This window comes from Choloepus didactylus, chromosome 15 (assembly GCF_015220235.1).
Source record: "Choloepus didactylus isolate mChoDid1 chromosome 15, mChoDid1.pri, whole genome shotgun sequence".
Taxonomy (NCBI): domain Eukaryota; kingdom Metazoa; phylum Chordata; class Mammalia; order Pilosa; family Megalonychidae; genus Choloepus; species Choloepus didactylus.
This window is the reverse complement of record NC_051321.1, coordinates 21,013,217-21,027,325: the sequence shown is the minus strand read 5'-3', so window position 1 is coordinate 21,027,325 and position 14,109 is coordinate 21,013,217. Positions and strand designations below refer to the sequence as shown.

Here is a 14,109-nt window from a genome sequence, read left to right as displayed (position 1 = left end):
AAACATCACTCACAGCTGCACTGAGTTCCCTCTGCCCATCAGCTCATTTATATGGTTCCACTGATCAAGGCCCACCCTAAATGGGTGGGGCCATGCCTCCATGGAAATTATCTCATCAGAGTTATCACCTACAGTTGGGTGGGGCACATCTCCAAAGAAACGCTCAAAGAAATCTAATCAAAACTGATAACGTCTGCCCACACAAGATTACATCAAAGATAATGGCCTTTGGGGGACACAATACATTCAAACTGGCACAAGGCTTAGCCTCTCCTTTGCAATAACAAGCTTCATAAGGTCAAGCTCCAAGATCAAGGGCTCAGCCTACTGAACTGGTAGTCCCTAATACTTGCAAGAATATCAGGAATTCCCCAGGTGGAGAAGTTTAATATTACCATATTTTTCCCTAGTTCCTCAAGGGGGCTTTGCAAATACTTTTTATTCTTTGCCCAAATTTACCCTGGGATGTATCGGGGCTTCATGCTAACCCATACAAACCAATCAGATCTCACCCCGTATTCAAGGTTCCATGTAATTATGGTGTTTGAATAAACTGACCATACAAGTTAAATTATATAGTGTGCTACAGAAAATATAGATTTTGCACCAAATAAACATCTCTTCCTTTGGTCTCACACAGAAGTTGAAATATTAAAACATAGTATCATCCTTTACCCTTTAGTCTGATTAACCTTAGTCCCAACCAAGTCCATTTCGTTCATATCTTTCATTGAAGCCTGATCTTTTGCAGTTTTTCAACAGTTGCTGTATGGGTTAACGCTGACATTCATAGCTGCTGAACTCTGAGTCTCAAGTGTCACACAGATACCCGAAGTTATTAAAGGGACGACTATTTTATACACAAACAGCTCAGCATCTCAGAATTTAGAAATAACTGTTACAACTCACGAATGGATGTGACTGCTATAAGAGCTTAAAATCTAGGAACCCTTACAATAAGCCTTCCCCTGATAACTTATGCTCTCAGATTCAGTTCTCAGAGTTTGCACATTATAGTTAGTCCATATTAGTGAGGTGTTATAATATTTGTTTTTTCAATTCTGTCTTATTTCACTCAACGTACTGTGTTGAAGTCCATTCACTTAGTTGCATACCTCATGACTTTATTTCTTCTTGCCACTGCTCAGTATTCCATTGTATCTGTATACCACAATTCACCATTTTGTTTATCAGTCGATGTACCCTTAGGCCACCCCCATCCATTGAAAATCATGAATACTTCCACCATAAACACTGGTGTGCAAATGTCCATTCTTGTCTCTGCTTTCAGTTCTTCCAAGTATATACCCAATAAAAGGGTTGCAGGACCATATGGCAGCTCCATTCTTAGTTCCTGTGGAACTACCACACTGCCTTCCAGATGGACTGCACCATTCTACTTCCCCACTGTTCCAGTTTGCCAATGCTGCTGGGATGCAAAACACCAGAAATGGATTGGCTTTTATAAAGGGGGTTTATTTGGTTACACAGTTGCAGTCTTAAGGCCATAAAATGTCCAAGGTAACACATCAACAATTGGGTACCTTCACTGGAGGATGGCCAATGGCATCTGGAAAACCTCTGTTAGCTGGGAAGGCATGTGGCTGGCATCTGTGCCAAGCTCTGGTTTCAAAATGGCTTTCTCCCAGGATGTTCCTCTCTAGGCCACAGCTTCTCTTCAAAATGTCACTCTCAGTTGCTCTTGGGACATTTGTCCTCTCTTAGCTTCTCCAGAGCAAGAGTCTGCTTTCAATGGCCATCTTCAAATTGTCTCTCATCTGCAGCTCCTCTCTCAGCTCCTGTGCATTCTTCAAAGTGTCCCTTTTGGCTATAGTTCCTCTCCAAAATGTCACTCTCAGTTGCTTTCTCTTGGCTGAAGCTCTTCAAAAATATCACTCTTAGTTGCCCTTGGGGCGTTTGTCCTCTCTTAGCTTCTCTGGAGCAAAAGTCTGCTTTCAAAGGCCATCTGTGAAATGTTGCTCTGTAAGCTACAGCTTCTCTCTCAGCTCCTGTGTATTCTTCAAAGTGTCCCTCTTGGCTGTAGCAAACTTGCTCCTTCTGTCTGAGCTTATATAGCGCTCTAGTAAACTAATCAAGGCCCACACTGAAAGGGCAGGGCCATACCTCCAAGGAAATTATCCAGTCAGAGTTATCACCTATAGTTGGGCAGATCGCATCTCCATGGAAACACTCAATCAAAGAATTACAATCTAATCAACACTAATACGTCTGCCCACACAAGATTGCATCAAAGATAATGGCATTTGGGGGGACATAATGCATCCAAACAGGCACATTCCACCCCCTGGACCCCAAAATGACATGACCTTTCCATATACAAAATACATTCATCCCATCACAAGATCACGAAAACTTAAATCATTTCAGTAATAATAGTTAAGTACAAGACCCCATCAAAATCAGTTACAAGCATGGTCTGTCCAAAAGCAAGAGTACCCTCTGGCTCTGTACCTGTGAGACCTAGAACAAGTTATCTGCTTCCAATATACAAAGGAGGGACAGTCATAGGATAAATATTCCCATTGCCATAAGGAGAAACTGAAAGGAAAACAGGATTTAAGGGACCAAAACAATTCCTAAAACCTGCAGGGCAAACTCCATTAGATTTCAAAGTCTGAGAGTCATTCACAGAGTGAAGTTGTATCCTTGGGGCTTGAGAGAGCAGGAGTCCAATCCTTTCCAAAGGCTTTTGTGGCAGCCCTTTTCTCTCCAAATGCTGGGTGAGTGCTCCAAACATATCCACACATTTGGGAGACTACCTTTTCAGCCCCACCCTCCTCAAACATTGGAGTGCCACCTGGACTCTGCCTCTCCGGGGCAAAGGTTCTATCCTCTCCGAACAGTGGGGTGGCAGCCAGGCTCTCCCCAATTCCCGGGAATGTGCTCCACCCTCTCTGAGGCCTGAGGTGGGAACACTCTTCCTAAGCATCAAGGCGGAATGCCTGCCCTCGACCTCTGGGACAAACTCACCCTTTCCATGTGTGTGGACTGCTCCGTTCTCCCTGCCCGAGACTTTTTGACTCCAGACCTCAATCTCCATGGCTCTGTCTTTGAAGACATTTTTCCTTCAATTTGTTCCTCTGTCCCCTCCAGTCCAGACCAGCAGTAGCTCCATCTATAAAGATCTTGCAAAAATTCTGTTGGCTTTGCATGAAGCACACAGGGGTCAAAGCCATCAGATAATAGGACTTTCCACAAATCCTTTCTGTATAACTCCATATCCAATCCTGGCTTATACTGAAATGGCAGCTGGGTTCCATGTTTGGTTAAATCCTCACATTGAGCTGTAGTTTCTGGGTTCCACCCCCTGGAAGCCCAGAATTTTCCAAAGCATCAGTTTCTGGTTTCTTTGAACCTAAGAGTTCAGTTTTAAATTTATCTCTCTCCACTCCCATTTTACTATAAGCTGCAAGGAGAAGCCATGCTATATCCACAACTTTTAGATTAGAAATCTCATCAGCCACGTATCCCAGCTTGTCATTCTCAAATTCTTCCTTCCATCCAACACCAGGACTCAATTTTGCCAAATTCTCTGCCACTTTAAAACAAGGATCACCTTTCTTCCAGTTCGCAACAACACATTCATCATTTCTGCTCAAGCCCTCATCGAAAGTGTCTTTAGAGTCCATATTTCCACAAACAGTCTCATCAAAGCAGTTTAGGCCTTTTCTATCAAGCTCCTCACAATTCTTCCAGAATCTTCCCCTTATCCATTTAAAAAGCTGTTCCAACATGTTTGGTATTTGCAAACTCAGCAGCACCAGCACCCCACTTCCGGTACCAAGTTGTATTAGTTAGAGTTCTCTAGGAAACAGAATCAACAAGAGATATCTATAAATGTAAGATTTATTAAAGTGTCTCATGCAACTGGGTGTATGCACGAGTCCAAATTTTGTAGGGCAGGCAGCAAACTGGCAACTCCAATGAAGATGTTCGATGAACTCCTCAGGCAGTGAACTGGCAACTTCGATGAACGTGTTCGATGAACTCCTCAGGAAACAAATTGGCAACTTTGACGAACTCCTCAGGAAACGCTTCACTGGTCAGTCAAAGAAGAAGTGAAGGTCCTCAATCTGTCTCGCTTAAAAATCTTTAACTGATTGGATTAAATCCAGCTGACTTCATTCTCTCATTGTGGAAGACACATCCTTCATTGATGTCATCAGTCACAGCTGCAGCCAATTGACTGCTGATTTAACAAACTAGCCTTCTGGTTTATCAAGCAGCCACAAACATCCTCACAGCAATGGTTAGGTCAGTGCTTGCTTGATGAGACACCTGGGAACCATCACGTGGCCAAGTTGACACATGAACCTAACCATCACACTCACCAACAGGGAATATCTCTCTCCACAGTACTTGTATCCCTCTGTTTATTTTTTATGGAATAGATACTTACCTCTCTCCACAGTTTCTCTAGCATTTGTATCCCTCTGTTTATTTTTTAAACACTTTTATTCACACCCCATATAATCATCCTAAGTAAACAGTCAATGATTCCCAGTATAATCACATAGTTATGCATTCACCACCACAGTCCATATGAGGATATCTCCATTTCTTCCACAAAGAAAGAGGAAGCGGAGAAAAAAAAGAATAAAAAAATAAAAGATAGATGGAAAATAAAAATAAAATAAAATACAATGAAAAGGTCAGACAGCAACCACACCACCAAGAATCCTATACCACTCCCTTATATCCCCCCGTATAGACATTTAGCTTTGGTATATTACCTTTGTTACAATTAATACAGGCATCTTACAATGTTACTGTTAACTATAGACTCTAGTGTGCACTGATTATATTTTCCCCCTATACCATCCAGTTTTTAACACCTTGCAATGTTGACATTCATTTGTTCTCCCTCATGTAAAAATATTCTTATTTTTATACATTTAATCACCATCATTGACCATTCTAGGTTTTGCTAAGTTACACAATCCCAGTTTTTATCTTCTGTCTTTCATTCTGGTGTCATACATGCCCCTAGCCTCCCTCTTTCAACTGTACTCACAATCATCTTTGTTCAGAGTACTTACAGTATTGTGCTGCTATCACAAAGCTTTGTGCTATCCTTTTCTGGATCTAAACAATCAATCTTATTAAACCTTCTGTACTTCTGCAGCATTAAGTGCCCGATCTCTACCCTCTTTCTATCTCCTGATAACCTGTGTTCTCAACTTAAGCTCTCAAAGTTCATTCATTAATGTTAGTTCATATTAGTAAGACCATAAAGTATTTGTCCTTTTGTTTCTGGCTAATTTCACTCAATGTAATGCCCACTGTCTACCATTTTGTCTTTTGGATTTTATTTGTCATACTTCATGTTTCTTTTCCCCTTTCTCTCTTTTTACCATTACTGATAGTCTTCATTTCTACTCTCTTCTCTCAACTTCTCTCTCCTTGCTTTTCCGGTCTGTAGTGCTCCATTTAGTATTTCTTGTAGATCAGGTATCTTGTTCACCAACTCTCCCAGCATCTGTTTGTCTGAAAATATAGATCTCATTTGAAGTGTAACTTTATTCCACTGACTGAACCATATCTTCATTTTTCCTTGTGTGAACTGTAATTTTTTTTGTTGTTTAGCATCTGGTTTCCTTGATTACCCCAATCAGATTTTCCCAGACCAGAGGGGCCCAGGGCCCAGGAGGAGAATGTAATCAGTATCAAGTTTTCCTAGGATGAGTCCCAGCAGATCATCAGACTTTCCTGTGAGGCCTCTTGACTCTGTGCTTTTCCTCTCCTGCCAGCAGGTGGTACTTGTCAGCCTGCAGCTCCCCACCGGCATAAAGAGGTGGCAGTGCCTTTAAAACTCAGGAGACCCTGTCCCTGCCAGGGGCCAAGGGTGAATTAGAAGCCAAACTTAAGCTGTTTCTGGTTTTTGTGTTTGTTTTTTTTCTTTTCCCCTGAACCCTGGGGTCTGAATTCTCTGAGGGAGGGCAGCCGCTTGAGCTGGGCCTCGCCCTCCCCTTTTCTTAGGGAAGTTAAGCCCTTTAGAGAATTATCTCCTTCACTTGACTTCTTCCTTTGTCTCTCTAACTATCTTAACTTTATCCTTGCCTGGGTCAGTGCTGACAATTGAAAATGCCTGAGATTTTCTCTAATGAACTACTTAGAATGAGAGAAAAAGAAAGAAAGAAAGAAAGAAAGAAAGAAAGAAAGAAAGAGAGAGAGAGAGAGAGAAAAATAAATAAATAAATCAATCCCCTTCTTTTCAGAGCCAGTCCCCAGCTCCCCAGTTTTGCTGGTCAACCAGAGGTGGTACCTGGTTCTATATGCCCCTTTTCTTGGGACACAGCCCTTTTCCAGTATTCTGAGCTCAGCTGACTCCAAAAGCCTCTGTTTTTATTTATTATTATTATTATTATTATTATTATTACTATTACTATTTTCCATCAGCCCTGCCTCCTCTCTACTGGGTGAGACCTTAGGGTTCCTTTCCTGCTTGCTCCGGGTTTATCTGTGCTTGTAGCTTGTACTCAGTAGTCCAGATTTGTTGATTAAAATTGCAATTGGAGCTTGGTTGAGCTACCTTCCTTGCTCCCAGCAGAGTTTGCTTCCTTTTCCCATGGGTAAGTGTTCCAACTCAGCCTGCTGTGCTGGTGGGGGAGGGGCACTAGTGCCACAGTTTGGGGAGCTTTACTTACAGTTCTGTGCTGCGATTTCAGCCATTCCACCTATTCTAGGCTGGTGTACGATGTTGTCTGGTCACTGATGTCCCTCCATCAGTTGTTCCAGACTATTTTCTAGTTATTCCTGGCTACTTATCAGTTGTTCTAGGGGACTAACTAAATTCCACACCTCCTTATTCTGCCATCTTGACCTGCCTCTTTCTTAACCTGCTTTTAATTTAGTTTTAAGTAGCCTAGTAAAATACCTTAAACAAAAATGCATTTCACTCTGGGATTTTCACTTGCACTTTTTTTTTTTTATTAGAGAAGTAGTGTGTTTACAGAACAATCATGAAAAAAGTACAGGATTCCCATACACCACCCTACCACCAACACTTGCATTAGTGTGGAAAATTTGTTACAGTTGATGATAACACTTTTTTTTTTATTATACTTCTTTTTTAAACAGTGGTTACATTTATTACGATTGATGAAAGTTTATTAAAGTAGTGCTATTGACTATGGTGCATAGTTTACATAGGGATATTTTTCCCTATATTCCTGACCTATTATTATTATTTTTATTATTATTATTATTCATGCATATCTTTATTTTATTACTCATCTTCCCAAACACTGGATGAAGGGAAGGTCATTCACAAGGTTTTTACAGTCACATGGTCACATGATAAAAGCTATATAGTTAAACAATCATTATCAAAGATCAAGTCTACTGGATTACAGTTCAGCGATTTCAGGTATTTCCTTCTGGCTGTTCTGATACACTAGAAACTAAAAAGAAATATCTATATAATGAGTCAGTAGTCATAACTATTTGTCAAATCCTAATTTCTCAGTTATATCTCCCCCTCTCATTTAATCATTCTCTCAATCTTTAGGGATATCTGAACAATGACCATTTTAGGTTCTTCATGCTGGAAAGGGGTATCACCTTATGGCGTAGAGGAATGGAACTGGTTGATGATCTGGGATAGAATGGTACCTCTGGTTTCAGGGCTTACCTGGCATAGGAACTGTCTGGAGGCCTTAAGTTTCTGAAGAAATAAACTTACTAAGTAATACATTTATAGAGTCTTAGATAGAGTCTAGGGTATTCTTTAAGGTTTTCAGGAATACTGTTGGTTGGGGCTTGACATACTGTGGCAATTTGCAATATCAGGTTGAAGCTTGCTTAAGAGTAACCTCCAGAATGACACATGCTCTTTTGCAATTATTTTTCTGGATAGTCCTATTCACCTTGTTAGAAGTACTGGATTTCAGAAGGATGCTTTAGATAATTGTCTTGCTAAGTAATTTATTGGTGCTTCACATTTATGTTGACAGATGTCAATAATTTAAGTGATCACTGCTGTAATTAGGCTAATTATAATTGTCTTTTTTTTGTTTTGTTTTGTTCTTCTTCTTCTTCTTCAAAATTAAGACCTGTTAATTGAAGCATGGTCATCTGGTTTATTTGTTTCGCACTATAGTTATTCAGGCCTCTATCACTAGGCAAGTAAGAATTTTGTTAGTGATACACTTATAGTGTTCATGAAAATAAATCTTTAGAATGCTTTTTTAAAAGGCAAAATCTGTGGCAGTGTTTTTGTATGTGACTTTATCAGATGTTGCCTGGGCCAATTTGTGTTATTGTTTTTTGTTTTTTAATGCCAAGTGTAATTAAGCTTCTCCTAGTTTCTGTGCTTGCTGTGTTTCTTCATCACAACTATAGTTAACTTTCATTTAGTGCTTAGCAAGTAAGAAATACTGTTTTAAGCACATTATGGGAATTATCTCATTTAATCTTCACAGCCACCCTTGGAAAGAGATACTATTTTTAGAAATGAGAAAAATGAGGCACAGAGAAATTAAGTGACCTGTCCAAGGCTGTATTGCTAGTAAATAGTGGGGCCTACTGTGTGAACACAGGAGTCTGAATCCAAAGCCTAAGCTCTTAACCTTTATACTATTTCTGTATTGTCTCCATTAAGCTATCATGTGCTTTAGCTGAAGTGTTATATAATGGCAAGTTGTTAAAAAGTTACCTGCTGTGCTTTCTGTGAGCTGTTTGTAATTTAGCACAATATTACCATATCCATTTAACTCCATATCATTGTGGTTGTAAAGTATAAGGAGTTAGGCTGGAGGTTGTGATCACATGTTGATTGGCATGTGATATTCCTAATCAGGAAAGATTTCACCAAGTCACTAAAACTGAGTTGACATTTCATGGATTAACTGTAGGAAAGAATGGTTCCGTTTATCTTCCCATAGGTCTTGTGGTTCGTGATCAGAATACCTGGAATGTGTATGTCATACTGAATGATGATGAATTACTCCAATTGTGTTTGAAGGGGGAATTTTGGGTTGTATATGTTGCTAGAATAAAAATTAAAAACTAAAAAACATAGGACTGTACAACACAAACATCAAACCCTATTGTAAACAATGGACTATAGTTAATAGTACAATTATTAAAATGTTCTTTCATGAATTGTAACATGTACCACACTAATGCAAGGTGTTAATAATAGAGTGATTTATAGGAACTCAGTATTTTATGCATAATTTTTCTGTAAACCTACAACTTCTCTAATAAAAAAGTTAATACAATTATTAATGGTATTTAGATAAATACATATGTTTTTAAAGAAATTCTTGACAAAGTAAGCACTCTGTATATCATTGTCACTCCATATATCATTCTGCTAACTGTTGAACTAACAAAAATTAACCTTAAAAATATTCCATGCTATGTGATCATGGGCAGTTAGCTCCTTGGGCCTAGTTCCTTAACTATAAAATGAAGAATTATAATTAAATCCTTTCGGATCTAAATATGTGGTCAAAGAAAGAATAAGCATATGGTTTTCCCTCTCCTTTCCAGCTTGAACAGATGGACTTGGAAGTTCGAGAGATACCACCGCAAAGTCGAGGAATGTACAGCAGTAGAATGAGAAGCTACAAGCAAGAAATGGGAAAACTTGAAAAAGATTTTGTGAGTCAAATTCCATCCCTGGTCATATTAACTGGTTTTTAAACAAACTTTTCATTTATGTTTTTTACTGTTTCATCCACACTCCACAACCAGAATTAAATACATCATCTTCAGAGGCTCATTCAAAGAAACAGCAACAGCTTTCATTGTTTATGAACTGGGGATCTGAAACTATACTTTAGCGATAGCTAATGGTGGAACTTAAGGCATGTTGGATTCATGAGTCACAAATAAATCCAAGTCCTTTGAGTCTGGATAGTATTTTTTTATATTTGGCTTTTATTAGAATTTTGAAACCCAGTCTCTGGCTTTACAGCGTTTGCAGCTTTAAGATGCGGTGTCCATGAAGGAGCTTCAGGGGCCCATGAACCTCCTGAATGTGCATCACTGTTTTGGGATGTATAGGCATATGTGTATTTTTTTTTTCCCCTGGGACTGGGTTCATAGGCTTCTTTAGAGTCTTATAAAGATATATTACCCACCCCTAAAAACACAAACACACATACACAGTTAAGAACTAATATTTTCGATGAATAATTTATATGCCATCCTTTATATCTATTGTCTCATTGAGAACATTTAGCTTTCTCTTCCTGTGTATCTGACTTTCAACTCTACCCACTTTAGAGCAAATTTAAGAATAAAGATTTAAAGATATATAATGTTAAAGTTGTTAGTTATTAGAAAGTAACAGCAGTAGAAAAGATGGAGCTGAGGACAGATCTGAGCTTTATCAAAGAGTGATAGAAGTCATATGTTGGCATGTAGTTTAACTGTATTTCTGAACCTATGATCTGACTTCATAAGCATCATCCTGTCTCTTCTCCTGCTTTCAGTGATTTGCTTTTGGAAGCTATACCTTTTGGATGACAATATCCCTTTCACTACTGCCTAATGGCACTGTTCTTAGTAGAAGTACCTCCTAGAGTCTTGGAATTAGGGTGATTTGCAGCTATGCATGTTTATTTTGCATTTTAATGTTTATTTTCCTGAGAATTTGAGGTGGGCTATGGCAGTGATTGATGAAAGTAAAATAAAATTTATTTATAAATATTATTTTAGTTTGCTTAACTCATTTCCCAAAGACTTTTCTCTTATGTTCTAGAAAACTGAGTTTAGTTTTAATCTCTTCTTAAAAATTTTTGAGATGTTAAATTACTGCTGTGTTTTGTTTTTATTAGAAGTTAGCTCCAATCTTCAGTCTTTTTGTTTCTTGAAGAGTCCATCCTGGGTAGATCCTTTAGTTACTTGGAGATTTTATATGTGGGTAAGTATTTCTTTCTTGGGTATATTTTCCATTATGAAGAAATATGGAACCAGAAACAATGAACTAAAAGTTTATTCTCCAGGCAATCATGAAAAAATCATGTATTTTATGTGTATTTGTTACCGTGGCTTTCTTTTGCCATGTCAAGAAACATCTTTTACCACCACCATCACCTTCTTTTTTATAGTGATTTACAAAGTATTTTAACATAAATTATTTCATCGCATTGTATCAAGAGCAAGTAGTGCAGATGGGGATTATTATCCCCATTTTGCACATGATACAACAAAGAGGCTCAGAGTAATTAAGGATTTCATTCAACAAGTCTTTCTTGAGCCTCACTGTGAATCAGGGACTGTCCTGAGTGCTAGAATATAGTGGTGAACAAAATGGAGAAAGTTCTTGCTCTCATGGAATTTAAATTCTAGTGGGGAAAGCAAATGCATATACATTATAGTTTCAGGGAGTGATAAGTGTTATTAAAAACAAACTGAGCAGATGGATAGAGAGTGACAAGTAAGGTGGTTGTGGCTTTTTTTCCAAGGGTATTCTCTATACCTTGAGTGAGAGAGGAAGAAAGGTGAGTGTGGTTGCAGAGGGAGGCAGAAGACAGCTGTTAGGGCATTGTAGGCCACAGTAAAGACATTGGCTTTTATTCTCGGTTGATGAAAAACCACTGGAGGGCTTTGTGAAGCAAGTGATTGGGATATACCTGCTCAGGTCCTTTGATTCCTGTCTTATGGCTGTTTCCACTTTAACACACCATTTCACATGCGGTAAGTAATTGCATAGAGTATAGAAAATATTTACTTAATTCCCTTATTTTTATTCTAATGTCCTTTTTATATTTATTCTCTTATTTTTTTAAAGATATTTTATAACTTTCTTATGGTGATATACCATGCCTAGAAATAGTCATCTCTCTGTTTATTGCAAGTTGAGCAGACACCCCATTCTTCTTGTAATATTGTAATATTAAGACTTTGGGGGAGCATTTATGCCGAAGGGAAGAGGGGGAAGACAATTCAGTACTTTTTTCTTCAACTCCATTGGCCACTTGCTTTCTTTTTGTGCCCCCAACCCCCTACCCCTGCCTGCCTCTTAGATATGTCTGTTTTTCAGGCTGCTTCTCCACTTAACTCTGCCATCTTAAACTGTGTGTTATCCTCTCCTGTGGCTTCAGTGGTTGCGTCTATAACGATCTGATGATTGCATTTGCTTGCCTAATCCCATTCTTCTTGAGTTTTGGCCTCCGTAGCCTTATAATGTTCATTTTTGGTTTCTTGCAGTCTCAGAGTAAGTTAGGAAAATTACATCCAGAAGGGTTCAAATCCAGTCACTTTATTGTTTAGACCAAATGACTTACCTTTAAGTTACACCACTGTATAGAGCCAGGACCAGAATTGGATAACCTACATTCCTTTTCAAATGTTCTTTCTAAGGTCCTTTGAGATCTCCCCACCCCCAACTTGAAGTTTCTGTCAACGTTGGTTTAATAGCCTCTCTATGTATTTGAAAATAGTTTTTTAAAAAATTAGAATTCGTGTATTTAAGCTGTTCTTGTCGTTTCTTCCTTCAATATTGGTGGTAGGGCATGGTCATGTCAGGATGTTCCAGGAAAATGAACCAGCTGAAAGGGGAAAAAAATGTAGTTGAGGATTGTTCAAGTTTAAGATTTTGTTGTTTGCTTCTTAAGAAAATAAAATCAAACAAGCAAAAAGTCCTAAACTTGTACAAACAACAACAGAAATCCTAAACTTGTATAAAATGTTTTGACCAATTTTCAGTAAGTAGAAAAAGAAAGGAACAAGTAAGTGACGTACCTGGAAAAGATTCCAAAGGTTATGAGGACATGGTGTGGTGTGCTGAGTTCTTTTTACTTCTCCAATATTGCATTATGATGGGAGCACCATCTTGTGGCTGATTTGTATAGTTGCATATTTCTTTATTCTTGCAACAAAACTGAACTTTCTTTAACACACACACACACACACACACACACACACACACACAGAAGGATTTTGGGTGGGGAATTAGATTGTAATGAATACTAGAAATATAGCTCTTTAGCCCTGGTCTCAAGTTCACTTCTATCCCAGGTCAGTGGTGCCCAAATGCTGTCCTCTTCCTGTTTGGCAGGCTATGTGATGTGATTGTTAGACCAGCTCCTAGTGCAGAGCTGTCTACATCGGAGAATGGCACTTCTATTGACAGTCTCAGCAGTGAGGCTGAATGGTTCTAGAATCCCAACTACCTGCAGATTATTGGAGTTGGTCCCTTAGGTCAAGGTTCAAAGGATGTTGTGGAACAGCTTGAAGCTTTTACTGCTACTGCCTGTACTCTCTCTTTTAATCGGTGAATGGACAACTTGAGTATCTGAGTTTATGAGTAAAGCCCAGTACGCCATATTCTAATTTTTTCTTAAGTCTGAGATAGACTTAAGAAAGATGAGCCCTTTAAAATTTTGAGTTTAATCCGAAGGTCAAGAACTTGAGGCTTCTTTTTATCTTTTCTGTACTTATGACTTCCTGGGATATTTTACTTCTATTTCTGTGGAAGCTGTAGAAACCCACAAAAACATGTTTTATAGGTTTTGATAGTCTTTGTGGTGATATGTTGTAATTACAGTGTCAGCTAACCCTTTTTGCAGGAAAAAAATACATTCTAAAAAGAAATGAGGAAGCCAGGCAGGACAGAACCATCCTAAAACAGAAATTTTCCTGCACTATAAGCACTTAATAAATATGCTTATCATTTTTTTAAAAAATTATGTTTGTTGTTTCATTCTGGATAAAAATAATACCTGCTCATCATAGAACATTCAGAAAATACCAAGAGTAGAAAGAAGAAAAATATCACCCTAGTCTTATGACCTCAAAAGAACCACGTTTTATACTTTGGTTTGTTTCCTTCCAGTCTTCCTTTCCACCCTCCCTTGCATAATTTATTGTTTTATTTTACACAGTAGTGCTCTTAATTTACATTTCTTTCTCTTTTTTTAAAGGCAGGATTATAACATTGTTATTTTCCATTCCTATAAATTCTTAATCATTTTAATGGGCACATAATATTTCATTGAGTGGTCCTCCTTTTGTTGAATCCTAATATATTTCCATTTACTTCTTCCACAATTTATTGTGCTGCAGTGAACGTATTTGAACAAGATTATTTCATCAAGATTGTTTCTCAGAAGGCAGATTGCCAAATCAAGG

General features: G+C 38.4%; 1 protein-coding gene across 8 annotated transcripts in view; it reads left to right on the top strand.

The window, feature by feature from the left end:
• The window catches only part of VTI1A (vesicle transport through interaction with t-SNAREs 1A), a 411,985-nt gene that overhangs the window by 12,679 nt on the left and 385,197 nt on the right, over positions 1 to 14,109 (top strand). For all 8 annotated transcript variants that reach the window (XM_037804918.1, XM_037804917.1, XM_037804915.1 and 5 more), the window contains exon 3: positions 9,520 to 9,630. In XM_037804918.1, the coding sequence (XP_037660846.1) occupies positions 9,520 to 9,630 (111 nt within the window). The remainder of the gene's footprint in view (positions 1 to 9,519; positions 9,631 to 14,109) is intronic.